Raw genomic sequence first — 13,851 nt, 5'->3', positions numbered from 1 at the left:
TTAAAAATGTCTTTCTTCTCTAATTCTGGTGAAAATGTAACAAACAAAAATATTCATAGAAATAATAAATTCATTGAAATAATAAATTCATATTAAAACAGAGATGTTTAATTAGTGTTTGCAACTGATCAAACATTGTTTTCTAAAGTTAGTAAACAGGAAACATACGTAAGTCTCAACGAAACATTAGCTGATTATAATGTTTTCCTCGAAATAATTATGATCTAATATAATCTTATTTTATATATATATATATATATACAATGGTAGCCAAAAGTGTGGACACTTTTTGAAAGTTTCATGTCTTTCAACTTTGTGTGCTTGTAGAATATATTAATTTTTACTTAAATACAAACGTTTCTATATCAAATTTAAGGTAATTTAATGTAGAATTTAATAATAAATACAGTATTACAATATCTGTATTACAAAGAAAGTTATGCAATTAATAGTAAGATCTATCTTAGATTTGCATTTTTTTATAGTGATACTTACACAATCAATACTTAGTAGGATAACTCTTAATTTTTAAGACAGCTTCACAGCGTCTTTTCATCGAGTGAACGAGTGTTTGGAGTTCATCTTTCGTAATCACATGGTGCCAAGAATCAATTATAGCTTCACTTAATTGTCTTTTATTGGATGGACGTTTTTTTCGTTCAAGAATTTTCAAACGTCGCCACAAATTTTCAATTGGATTGAGATCAAGGCTGTTTCCTGGCCATGGTAATATATCTATGCCTTTATTTTGAAACCATGCTTTGCATACTTTTGCTGTGTGGCATGGAGCTGAATCCTGCTGAAAAATAAATGGTTCGTTGTTGGAGAAGAGATCCCTGATGGAAGGTATCAATTTTGGTTTCAGGGCAGTTTCGATGCATTTTTTGGCATTCAGGATGCCATCAATCACTTGAATTCGGCCCCCACCATCTGCAGATGCAGATATACATGCCCAAATCATGACAGTTGTTGGATTTTTAGTAGTTGCTTCAATGCAATCAGGATGAAGCGCTTCACCTACTCTACGTCTTGCGTATTTTCTACCATCACTTCCAGAAAACGATATTTCACTCTCATCACTCCAGATTACTTGCTTCCATTGATTTTCTGACCATTAAATGTGCTCTTTTGCCGACTTAACTCGTTTTTAGCGTTGCTTTTGATTTAAAAAAGGTTTTTTCCTTGGAATTCTAGCTTGTAGTCCAAATCCTGATAAGCTTCTTCTTATTGTTCTTGAACTTACTGCAATACCAGCTGCATTCATTTCACATCTAATGGCATCTGATGACATTTTTCCATCTTGAAGACATAGCCATTTAATTTTTCTATCGGTAGTAGCACTTGTGCATTTTTTTCGGCCTGATTTGGCATCCTGAATGCCAAAAAATACATCGAAACTGTCCTGAAACCAAAATTGATACCTTCCTTCAGGGATCTCTTCCCCAACAACGAACCATTTATTTTTCAGCAGGATTCAGCTCCATGCCACACAGCAAAAGTATGCAAAGCATGGTTTCAAAATAAAGGCATAGATATATTACCATGGCCAGGAAACAGCCCTGATCTCAATCCAATTGAAAATTTGTGGCGACGTTTGAAAATTCTTGTACGAAAAAAACGTCCATCCAATAAAAGACAACTAAGTGAAGCTATAATTGATTCTTGGCACCATGTGATTACGAAAGATTAACTCCAAACACTCGTTCACTGGATGAAAAGACGCTGTGGAGCTGTCTTAAAAATTAAGGGTTATCCTACTAAGTATTGATTGTGTAAATATCACTTTAAAAAAATGCAAATCTAAGATAGATCTTATTATTAATTGCGTAACTTTCTTTGTAATACAGATATTGTAATACTGTATTTATTATTAAATTCTACATTAAATTACCTTTCAATTTGATATATAAACGTTTGTATTTAAGTGAAAATTAATATATTCTACAAGCACACGAAGTTGAAAAACATGAAACTTTCAAAAAGTGTCCACACTTTTGGCCACCACTGTATATATATATATATATATATATATATATATATATATATATATATATATATATATATATATATATATATATATATATATATATATATATATATATATATATATATATATATATATATATATATATATATATATATATATGTATGTATATAAATAATTTTAGATTTTATTGATAAGCTAGGGAAAGCGTTTTAAAATTATCATTGATTAATTGTCGTTAAAAAAAATTGTTTGAATTATAACTAAGCAATAGTTACCTCAAAGACATGGTAATTGGATTAGCCTATTGAAGTGCCGAAAAGAGAGTCTCCTGTTGCCTCAATGGCCTAAAAGTTTCAAACATTTTACCAAAAATGTTTAAAATTCAAGAAAAAATCAAGTTTGTTGATAGACCTACAGTAGCACTCAAAACTGTCTTTTAACAAAAATATTTGTACAAATTTTTTTAAATCACTCCATATCTCTTGCTACGTCAACGAGATCGTAGGTCTGTTGATATGGCCGAAGCTACCAACTCCGAGTTACAAGATTTTAAATTCTTCTTAATAATGGCAGTTGAAAACTTTTCCGCTTTACTACTAAGAGATTTCAGGGTCCATTCTTACTGCCTCCGATTCACACATGCGATCAATTCATGTATTCACGAGTAGTTTTCTTTTTTTAAACGCCGTTTCTAAATATTCACACTTACGTATAACATTCCTTACATAATCGTATGTAAGGAATGTGGCCTTTAAGAAACTTCGTTTTTTTTTCTACCCACCCTAAGAAGCAAGTAGAATATTTAATAAATAACATTCAATGCATAGAAGCTAGTTGCAAATGCTTCCAAAATATAATGATCCAATAGCACAGGTAAAGAATGTATAAAAACTATCATGGTGAAAAAATTTGTAAAAGTACCATATTGTATGGCAAAGGCATTTCTGGTAACAAAACAAATTATGGTAATAAAATTCAAAATAAATGTTATTTGATCTCTTAATATGGCAAGTTTTCCGTCCATATTTTAACGGATTGCAAGAAATTCAGAATTTCAAATTTATAGTTTTTATTACCTCACAGTTATTAAAAACTGAATACATGGTTCTTATTTGAATCTTTAAGGTATCATGATGACATTACCAAATTTTATGACAATTACCAAATTTTATCGCACATGATAAAACCATATTTTTTGTTAATTTCACCAAAATAATTTCCAAAGAGCTTCGATTAAAATATCCAAACTCTTTAGTGTTCCCTTATAACCAGAAACACGATAAATTATACCATATTTTGGTTGCTTTAATTATGAGTTTTTTTCAGTGATTAGCCTCTTTGAGAGAAACAAAGAGCACACGAGATCAGCAAGGAGCCAAAATTTTGTTATTACTTATGTTTGAGATGAAATCTGCAATCGCCAAACTCTTTCTTCTAAGCTGCTAATGAACATACAAGATCACTTATGAATACAATTTTTAGCAGAAGAATTTGTGCCTAACTGTTAAATGACGACAATGCTAACACTATAAACAACACAACTAATAAAACTATCTCAAGTCACGATTATAGTTCTAACTTCTCAGCACTTAAACATAAAGGAAAATTATCTAAAATTATTAGAGCACCACAAAAATTTCAAATAATTTAAGAATAAAAGATTTTTTTAATTAGAAAATGAAGTAAGAAATTTTATACACTGCTGAATATCAATAAAAATTTCGACGTATCACAAGAGTCTCCCTACCAAATTTGCACTAAATTTGATTAAAAATTTGGGGTAATTAATTCCTGATTATTATTAGCATTTTATTATCTTAATTTTAACTAGTTCAGTTACCATGAATTTTCATATCCATGGTAATCAGAACTCTGTTAAGTCTTGCTTAACCCTCATAAGTATTCCTATTTATATATTGAGTTTTACAAATTTGTTTGTTGAACTGTGATTTTGAAAACGGTGAGAAAACATATAAAAGTAGATGTTTTTTCAAAATATTAGGTAAAGAAATTAAGAATAAAGTTTTTAATTTTTGAAAATAGGAACACTAAACTCACATATACTAAAAAAAACCTGAGCAGTCACTGTTTCACGAAGTAATGTACCGAAAATTCCAGTTCACCAAATTGATTTTCGTTTTATATGTGAGCTATTTATATTCTATTATCTTACACTGTCTGTACACTTCTGGTACACTACTTACGAATTTCATCATTCTGTACTGCTTCTAGCTAGGCTCATTCAAGAGCTGTGATTAAATTTTGTAGATTGAAGATGTAAAATAATTCATGACGAAAGGCTTAAAAGTGTTGATGATGTAAAGTTTAAGTGAAAGAAGTTGATATTTTCATTTTCAAATGACCATACTTTTCAAAACGCTGTTTTGATAAACAGTAAAAAAAATATATATTCAATATACATAGAGATTCAAAGAAAAAGAGAAATCTTACATTTTAAGAACAAACGAATTATTAAAATTTAAGAAAAATTGAAAATCAGCTGGAGGGTGTGACATCAAGGCTAAGCCCAACGGGACACATCCACCCACCCAGAAATCGAAAATGAGAATGTCGTGTACATATTAAAATATTTATTGCCAGGGTAACTTAAGGAATCCATGTAATGGCTATAAATTGATTTAATCTATTGCCAAGACTCTTTTTCTTAGCCTTACGCTTTAAAATGTATTGACGGAAAAAAAGTGTGAGAAATACTAACGAATTCATTCGCAACATTAGCAACCATAAAACTGTTTTTTAATTCCATGCTAAAGATGAATAGGAAATTGATTTTATTCTGCTTTCAATTTAAGATTATGGCATAGAAAGATTACAGATTATATTAATAATTTTTATTCATTGTAAAAGGATTAAATAAGAGAATAATTATAAGACAAAAATTTGGTTTTTTAAGTGTTAGTGAATATGTTATGAATATTTTAGTACAACAAGAGCATAATTGTATGACTGAGTATACTTCTTCTTAACATCTTCATTTCTCCTCAGGAAACTAAACATCACCCATACCATTATCACCCTACATGTACAAAATAATATTAGTTTTATTTCTTTTGTAATCTGTTCTTTACCACGATTCTTATTTGCAGGTGTAATTATCTTTGGATCAGATCAGGAGGTTGCTGGTGTCATGAGAGCTATTGGACGCAACAATTGTACTGGTCAGTTTTCATGGATTGGAAGCGATGGGTGGAGTGCACGTGCATTGGTATTTGATGGGAACGAACGCGAAGTAGAAGGCACCATTTCTGTCCAGCCACGAGCGCATCCAGTAGTTGGATTTGATGAATACTTTCAACGACTTACTGTGAGTAACAATGAAAGAAATCCGTGGTTTACTGAATTCTGGGAGCATTTCTTCAACTGTAAGTGGCCAGGGAGTGTAATAACACCCTACAACATATTCACGAATGTGTGCACAGGTAACGAAACTATTACCCAAGGCAATGGATACGAAGCTGAAAGGCAACTGCAGTTTGTTAGTGACTCAGTAATGGCTTTTGCATATGCCCTGAAAACTATGCATGCTGACTTGTGTGGTGGAATTCCAGGTTTGTGTGCAAAAATGGATCCCATTGATGGAGTTCTACTTCGCAATTTTCTGAAAAATGTATCGTTTCGAGGTAAAGTATTCATAATTCTCACAATGTTGTGATATAACAATATTTATGTCAATTAAAACACATTGAGTAAGTTAACAATTATTTTTGTTCGCCCGATTTTGAATAGGTTCTATAATTATACAGAGTGTCCCGTAAATGTTGCGACTAACTTCTAGGGAAAGTAGGGCACATCATGAGGATTAAGTATTACCTAAGATATCATGATCTAAAATGTCCTCTTACGCTGCTAGGGACGCTTTCCTATTACGGATATGTTAGTGTGCCTTTAAACTTGCACTTTTGTTTTTCTAAAATATTTTAATTTCCTGTTAATTTTATGTGATTGTTATTATTTTCTTTTATAGCCGTCGCTTAACAGCCGGCCCGATTTTTGGTATTTTACAACTACTAATGTTCAATTTCATAGCCTTGTAATTTTGAACCCAATTCATAAGACAAGAGAACTTCTGGATCAAGTAATTCGGTAAAATTTGCCTTCGTGGGGGAATTTTTGATGTAACTGACCCACATTCACGTTTGCTGAGAGAAAAACCACGAAAACCTCCCATGGTTTACCTGATGACAAGGAGACTTCAACCCATGATCCGCGGAACACTGAGGGTATTTTAAGTCAGCACTGAGGTCAGGTTTGAAATTCGTATCGACTAGCCATCACTAGGATTCGAACCTGGTTCACCTGATTGGAAGGCGAACTCTCTATCCCCTGAGCCATCACAGCTCTTAAGTTATTATTAGTTATTGTCAAGAATAGTCCCAGAGAATGGATCGAGAATAGGCTTCTGTTTTATCGTAACTCAATGATTAGGTGAGCTTGTCCAGTTAGTCACTAAATCAGTGAATTAGGATAAAATACCTATTACTGTACCTATTTGAAAGCAGTTTTTGAAAATAATTTATAGAAAACAAAAAAATAAGATAATTTAGATAAATAAAAGTTCCTGATGTTCAAAGACACACAATGTGACAGTTCATAATAGGAAAGCGCCCTTAGCTGCATACGATAACAATTCCGATAATGATTTCCCAGATAATTCTTGATCCTTATGATGCGCCCGATTTCCCCTAGAAGTTTGTTGTAACATTTACGGGACATCCTATATAGTGGCTCTTCAGAACTTGAGTTAATGAAGGGTCTGAGTGAAAGGTTAGTTAATGTGAAGGGTTTGTTAGAAAATGATGTCAATAAGTCGCTTAGAAAATATCTATTGATCAGCTTGGTTAAATAAAAAAAGGCTCCAGCCGCAAAACACCGTTTCGAAAAAGGGATCCATGGCATGTAAAGCAATGGTTGCGCTTTTCTCTAAACATTTTTTGAGCTTCAGAGCAAGCTTCTGTACTTTTGTTAATCAATCCTGAAATTATAATTTTTAAGAAGGCCTTAAACTTAGGAAGATCGTTGTAGTTGTAGTTCATTTACGTCGCACTAGAGCTGCACAATGGGCTATTGGCGACGGTCTGGGAAACATCCCTGAGGATGATCCGAAGACATGCCATCACAATTTTGATCCTCTGCAGAGGGGACGACGCCCCTACTTCGGTAGCCCGACGACCTGCACGCGAAGTCGAGCTAGTCGAAGTCAGTTTAACGAGGACTAATACCGCACACCCTCGGTCCCTACGCAAACTGATCCAAGTGGTCACCCACTCGCACACTGACCGCAGCCAGTGATGCTTGACTTCGGTGATCTGCTGGGAACCGTGTCTTAACGATCAGTCCACTGCGGGATCAAACTTAGGAAGAAGAACATGCTTGGGAGGTTCATGTAAGGATGGAGGGATAGCTAGGGAATCGTTGATGCATATCAAATCGGCCATACAACGGATCACGTTAAAATGCCTTTCTTTCCGCGAAATGCCGTGACGACGAATTTCTTAACATATCTTTTCATCTGCAAATTCTGTATACCAATCACATAAACGGTACTTTTTGGAATGTTTAAAGTCTGTGTTGTTAAAAAAAAATACAAATGACAGTCTGAATCAAGAGTTTAGTCACACGCTCTACAGTTACTTCGGTGATGGCTTTCTCGCTCGGACTTCATCTCTAACTTCGACAAGGTCTTAGAAAATGCATTGAGTTATCGTAAGACACAGAGCTCTGATATAATTTATCATCCATAAATGTTATATTTATCAAGGGAAAGTTTTCATTACAAACTTTCCAAGTTTCTCAGCAAAATTATTTTGTTTAGTCGAGCACTACATTAATGGTAACGAGGGAGACGTGAAAGAGCTTCACAAAAATCATTATCTTTACTTTTAAGTCGAATTAAAACTACCAAGGAACCGCACTTGAGTAAGATGATTCTTGCTCAGTCGATTACGAAGCATGCAGTGACGTATTTCTGCTGCAAAATGCAATCACCGACATTTTTGGGAAAATTCTACATGCTGTCACATATAACATATTTAGGAAGGAAATCTCAAATAAAACTACATTTGTTTAGATAATCTTGTGTTAGTTACCTTTAAGAAAAGCTTGTAATAGTTTAAATGCATCTATAATATTGAATTTTGTTGATGCTTTTAGGACTCAGCGGAGATGAATTTCATTTCTCTGAAAATGGAGATGGACCAGCACGTTATAACATAATTCATTTCAAGCAAATATCACCCGGGAATTACAAGTGGGTAAGAGTAGGAGAGTACTCTGATGGTGAACTAAGATTGAATCTTTCAAGCATTCGATTCAGGAGAGAAGAGCCCATCATGCCAATATCTGTCTGCAGTCTCCCTTGTGGAATAGGTCAAGCAAAGAAATACGTCGAAGGTGGAAAGTGCTGCTGGCATTGCTTCAATTGTACGAAGTACCAGATTCTCAAACAGGAAACAAACTGTGAGGACTGCCCAGAAGGTGAACTGCCAAATTCGGCTCACACACTCTGTGTGAGTATACCTCCGCAGTATATGCGACTGGACAGTTACTGGGCCATCGGCATAATGTCCTTTTCTTCAATTGGCATTATTCTGACCTCATTTGTGGTCATTGTATTCATAAAACACAACGACACACCAGTCGTTAAAGCGTCTGGGAAAGAGTTGAGTTATGTGTTACTCACGGGAATATTTCTTTGCTATGCAATAACATTTTTATTGGTGCAAAAACCATCGGACTATAAATGCGGTGCGCAGAAAATGGGAATAGGTTTATGCTTCACGATCGTTTATAGTGCTATTCTCACAAAAACAAACAGAATTAACCGGATTTTTAGATCTGGTGCGAAAAGTACGAAGAGACCAAGTTTCATTAGCCCGAAATCACAACTTGTTATTTGTAGCCTTCTAGTGTCCGTGCAGGTTATTTTATCTACTATTTGGATGGGTTTTAGCCCACCGAAAGCAATTAAATATCACCCCACTCAAGATGAGAGTCATCTAGTGTGTGCAGCTTCTATAGATGCCACATACATGATTGCGTTCGTATATCCGATGATTCTTATCATTATTTGTACAATATATGCTATCCTCACAAGAAAAATACCTGAAGCATTCAATGAATCCAAGTTCATTGGATTCACGATGTATACCACTTGCATAGTGTGGTTAGCATTTATTCCTTTGTACTTTACAACCACTGGTCATGACGAGATTAACGTGTTCACCATGTCAGTGACTGTCAGTTTGAGTGCCACAGTGACTTTATTTTGTCTTTTTACACCTAAGCTTTATATAATATTGCTGCATCCAGAGAAAAATGTGAGGCAATCATTGATGAATCCAAGCAAGCACTCTGGAAGTGATAGTAATAAAGTAGTTTCGAATAAAGTGGAACGCACAACCATATCCGAAGGTAATTTTAAGATATTCTTATTTAAAAGTTTCAAACACTTCAGTTATTCGAAGTGATTACAATCAAAGTTTCACTTTTAAAAGAACTGCAATATAACAAATCAAATTGACCTGATGTTTCAACTGAGAATACTCGAAGCATTAGTAATTTGTTTTGCGGGAAGAGAAAAAAATAGTTCAATGATGGACTGATAGATGGCGCTGCACTTGTCTTAAAACTGGGTAACTCCAAAATAAACTAATTTTAAGACGCTGAAGAAACACGTGACGAGCGATGCCTATTACACTTGTTATTAAAATGCGGGAAAGAAGCAGTTTCTGTTATCTGAGTCTAAGAAAATAGTCATGACTCTATCAGAAGAATCGGGTTTCGTTTGTACTGTCGTTTAACAAAGACGGTGTCTGTGCAATTCCGAACAGAGATGCATTTCGAATGTGATGGTGCGTTTGCCACGCATTTCAATTAACATTTTAAAACTAACATATATTTTAAAGCGATCATATTTCAGCCTGTTGTTACATCTAAAGTGCCATCAATCAGTCAAATCTTGAAACATTTTTTCTACCACATAATAGATTTCTACTGTTTCATGTATATCAGGCCAAAATATCAGAACAGATATCATGTCATTCTAAACAGTGGCTAATTTTTTACAACTTTTTGAAAAGGAAACTTGAACTATAATTTTCCTAAATAATCATATTGACTCAAGTTAGTGTTTTAAAGAGAAACTCAAAATAATATCTTATGAGGAAAAATATTTATTGTTAAGTTTTGGTTCTTTCTTTCGTAATAAACTTGTGTAATTATGTAACTTCACTGCATTCAAGCATTTCAAATTCTTATCTATTTTTCCTTAAAGATCTTATTTTGTCAGTTATTTAAAATTAAGTTGAATACTTAAAAATAAGACATCTTAATAGGAAAAGGATATATTTTTCTTTAAAGGAACCAATTAAATCAAGAAATCATGCTGCTGTTGTTACTTACGGCATTATTTGCGCTCCATTGAAAATAAATTTGGCCACTTACCAAACAAACAAAGAGATGTTAGAAATAAAACAGAATTACGAAGGGAAATGACAGAACATTTTTAAATATAATAATTTAAAATAAAATAAGACTTAAAACTTTTAATTATAATTTTAAGGCTGAAAGATAAAAAAAAATTGAAACAGTATATAAAGTCTGCTTAAAAGGAAAAACAAAGTGAATAAAGCAAAACTCAAGTTCAGATATGGACATATTATGATTTAGGTTCTCTAAACAAGAACCTTTTTCAGTATCTAAAGACCAAAAGCACCATTTTGGTGTTTAGACACTCAAGAAGGTTCATGTTTAGAGAACCGAAACAGAAGTATGTCCATTTTTGAGCTTGATTTGTGTTTAAATCACATTTTTTTCCTTCTAGTCTACGTAGAAAAAAGTATTACCCTTCTTTTTGGATGTAGTCTGTTTGATTAGAATATAACGTTCCTCACCTTTCAATGCATTACCGTTTTGCATTCCGTTTGAGACAGTGTTATGACTCAAATTTATACAGTCCTTGGCGAACAAAGAGCATGTATCCTTTGAGTATCTTTTCTCAGAGTATCCTTTCCTTTGGCCAAGATATAGACCTTTAAAAGGAAAGTTACTATCATATTTATTTTAATTTTTCATCAGATTGATTATGGCTTACTTTGTATCACGTTACTATTTTGCTATTCGTTTTTATTTTTCTATTCGTTTTAATTTGGTTATTTAATTTTCCAAAATGTGGCAAAAAAAAGAAGTTTAGCTGGTTCCAAAAATATATAATAGTTCTAATGAGTAACAATCTGCTTCAAGAAAATGTACCCCCCTCCTTAAGTTTCAACATCTTATTTAAATACATACTAATGACAAAAAGTAAATAAAATACTTCATAAGTTTTATTTTTATATTAGTTTCAGTGTGTAAAAAACGTGACATTGTTTGCCTTTTATTATCAATAATAATCAAAATAGTCGAGAAAGGCATGTGTCTGATTCTCGTACTTTTCTCGCAAATTCTCCTTCACCTCTACAAGTAATTAAAAAGTATGGAAAGTGAGTCATACATACAAAGTGTTAACTTTCAAATATAGGAAAGAGATTTTCAAAATATAAAAATGAAAATAAATTATGCGAGAATAACTTACGATTGCATAGTTTTGTTTTTCTAATAATTTGCTTGCATTTGAATTTTTTTTCTTCAGCAATTGAAATTAACTCTACTACTATAGATTTGCCTGAACTCCCTTTTTTCCCATGCTTTAAATTTTTAATGTGTTATGGAAGAAAAACAGTATTTGTGATGAAAATAATCCCTCGTGATACAGCATCCTCTTAAAGTTGAGTGCTATTACCTGGTAATCATTATGTAATGATTTTCTTAGCGTACACAAACCAGGTATATTGTTATAACAAAAACTTTCGATAATTAATAATAACCGAATGAAATCAAGAAAGCTAACTTTTTGTTTATTAAATAAAGAAAATTCTATATTTTCTGATCATCAACTTAGTAACAGTTATTTTCTTCCTTAATTATTTCTAAAGAAACAAATGCACGAGTTAATTATGGTGTCAAGATTCAACCCCTGAAATGGGACAAACCAACAAGATTTTTCCATCTCTCTGCCTGATATAAAACAATTTAACGTTTTCTTTACCATTTGTTCTCCGTCTTCCTCTGAAATATTAGCAATGAATGAAAATTATGTATGTGAAATTGAAGAATTAATCAATTTTTTTTTCAGGTTCCTTGGATGCCAATGACTTAAACAGCAAGCTCAGCAACGACTCCACGCCACTTAAGAAATTCACAAATAGTGGAACACAAACATCAAATGAAAATATAATTACATGCATGCCTAGGTGCATTAGTTGTACTATAATAAGCAATATCAAGAAAGACGTTTCTACTGCAATTCTTTAATTGTTTCATTGCTCAATACCCCTCTCAAGAATTCAAAACATTGAAAACCGAAGCTAGTAACTTATCTTGCTAAAACCAATGTCATTCGTAAAGATTTAAAAGCAACAATCAATCGTTGCAAATGCCAGAGAATGCTCAATTCCCTCCGCATTTATTTTCTTTTTACCACGAAACAAATAATGTATGCAAACAATTTTCCCCAAGTTAAAAATAATAAATGAATAAATTCCTCTACGCTTCTAGCCTTAAAGATCCTATTCATGACAAAAGCAATGCGGATATTAGTCAAATTTCCGGATAACATGAGCTTTATATAAGTTGTTACCTACGTTCATTCAAAACTTCCCAGAAGATCTCAGCACTGATCTTCTTAGTAGTCCAACGTAACGCACATGAACTGCGCAGTGGAGGCTAAATTAGAACGATGTCACTACGCTCAGGCTACTAAGTTGAGCAGTAGGGGGCATTGCGAAAGATGCCATAACGTTTGGACTGTTAAAAGACTAAATTTCTTGTTTATGGTAATCCGTGTTGAATTCTTCTCTCTTCTAGGAGGTATTGGTTCAACACAAAACAAACGATCACCATTGGATTCTTTTTCGCTTTATACCGTTGTATTGTTGTTTTTTTTAAATTTCAATCCAAGAGACTTTGAAGAAACTCCTGATCAAGTGTTGGGACAAACTAATCCTTAATGCAAGGAAGAATAACCATGAAAATCTCCTTCTGTTTGTCAGAAGGATTAAACTCAAGAAGTGTCTAACATTTGATATATTTCATATTAGAAGAGTGGGCGTTACAAGCAGTGTGTAGTATATAAATACACCAGCTATCATCGGGATTTGAACCTGAGTGACCCATTCCGAGTAGGCTTTCTTTAAATGCAAACCAAATCTGAAACTTTATCTTGAACGTAAGAGATGTGCGCAAATATGGAACTGCTTTCATCCCTCAATGTAATGTAAAGCTCAAATCATCGATTTGAATTTTCTTCTTTTATAATCTTTAAACTGCTTTCTTCACGCATTCAACTGGATTTCTGGGAATCAGTTCACATCATTAAAAATTGATAATAAAGTAATAATGATCTTTTTCAGTGTCTTTTGTTTTTTCCAAATGTATGAAAATTTCCTTTTTTTCCCCCTTTCAAACTTTTATTTCCATGAGATTGCATCTGCGTCACTCCGCGCGTCCATCTGTTGTCTACAACTAGGTGTTCTGAGATTGTAACTTTTATTCAAAGATCAATTTTTCTGACACCCTAAATTACTTTTTCACAAATTGATTCTGTGTTATTTTTGTAATTCTTATCATTCTTTTTCTCGGCAATGATTATATCAGTAGCTACAGTACTGAAACATGTTTTTTTTCTCTCTATTTATGATTGGATAACGTTGCAATCTACTTTATTACACTGCTACAAAAACATACTCTTTGTTTTGTGATGGAAAGTATGTCGATTAAATATAATTTAGTAACAATTAAATTGTTTT

At 33.0% G+C, this 13,851-nt stretch overlaps 1 protein-coding gene across 1 annotated transcript in view; it reads left to right on the top strand.

Annotated features, from left to right (window-relative positions):
* LOC107453179 (metabotropic glutamate receptor 6-like) overlaps positions 1-13,454 on the top strand; it is an 84,263-nt gene extending 70,809 nt beyond the window's left edge. The window contains exons 5-7 of the mRNA XM_016069888.4: positions 5,095-5,628; positions 8,159-9,418; positions 12,180-13,454. Of these exons, the coding sequence (XP_015925374.3) occupies positions 5,095-5,628; positions 8,159-9,418; positions 12,180-12,358 (1,973 nt within the window). The 3' untranslated portion in view covers positions 12,359-13,454. The remainder of the gene's footprint in view (positions 1-5,094; positions 5,629-8,158; positions 9,419-12,179) is intronic.
* Positions 13,455-13,851: the final 397 nt, after the last annotated feature.

The sequence above is a fragment of the Parasteatoda tepidariorum genome, chromosome 2 (genome assembly GCF_982258835.1).
Source record: "Parasteatoda tepidariorum strain Cologne lab strain chromosome 2, Ptep-v5.0, whole genome shotgun sequence".
In the NCBI taxonomy this organism is placed as follows: Eukaryota; Metazoa; Arthropoda; class Arachnida; order Araneae; family Theridiidae; genus Parasteatoda; species Parasteatoda tepidariorum.
The sequence above is the reverse complement of the archived record's forward strand: the minus strand, read 5'-3'. Positions and strand labels throughout refer to the sequence as shown.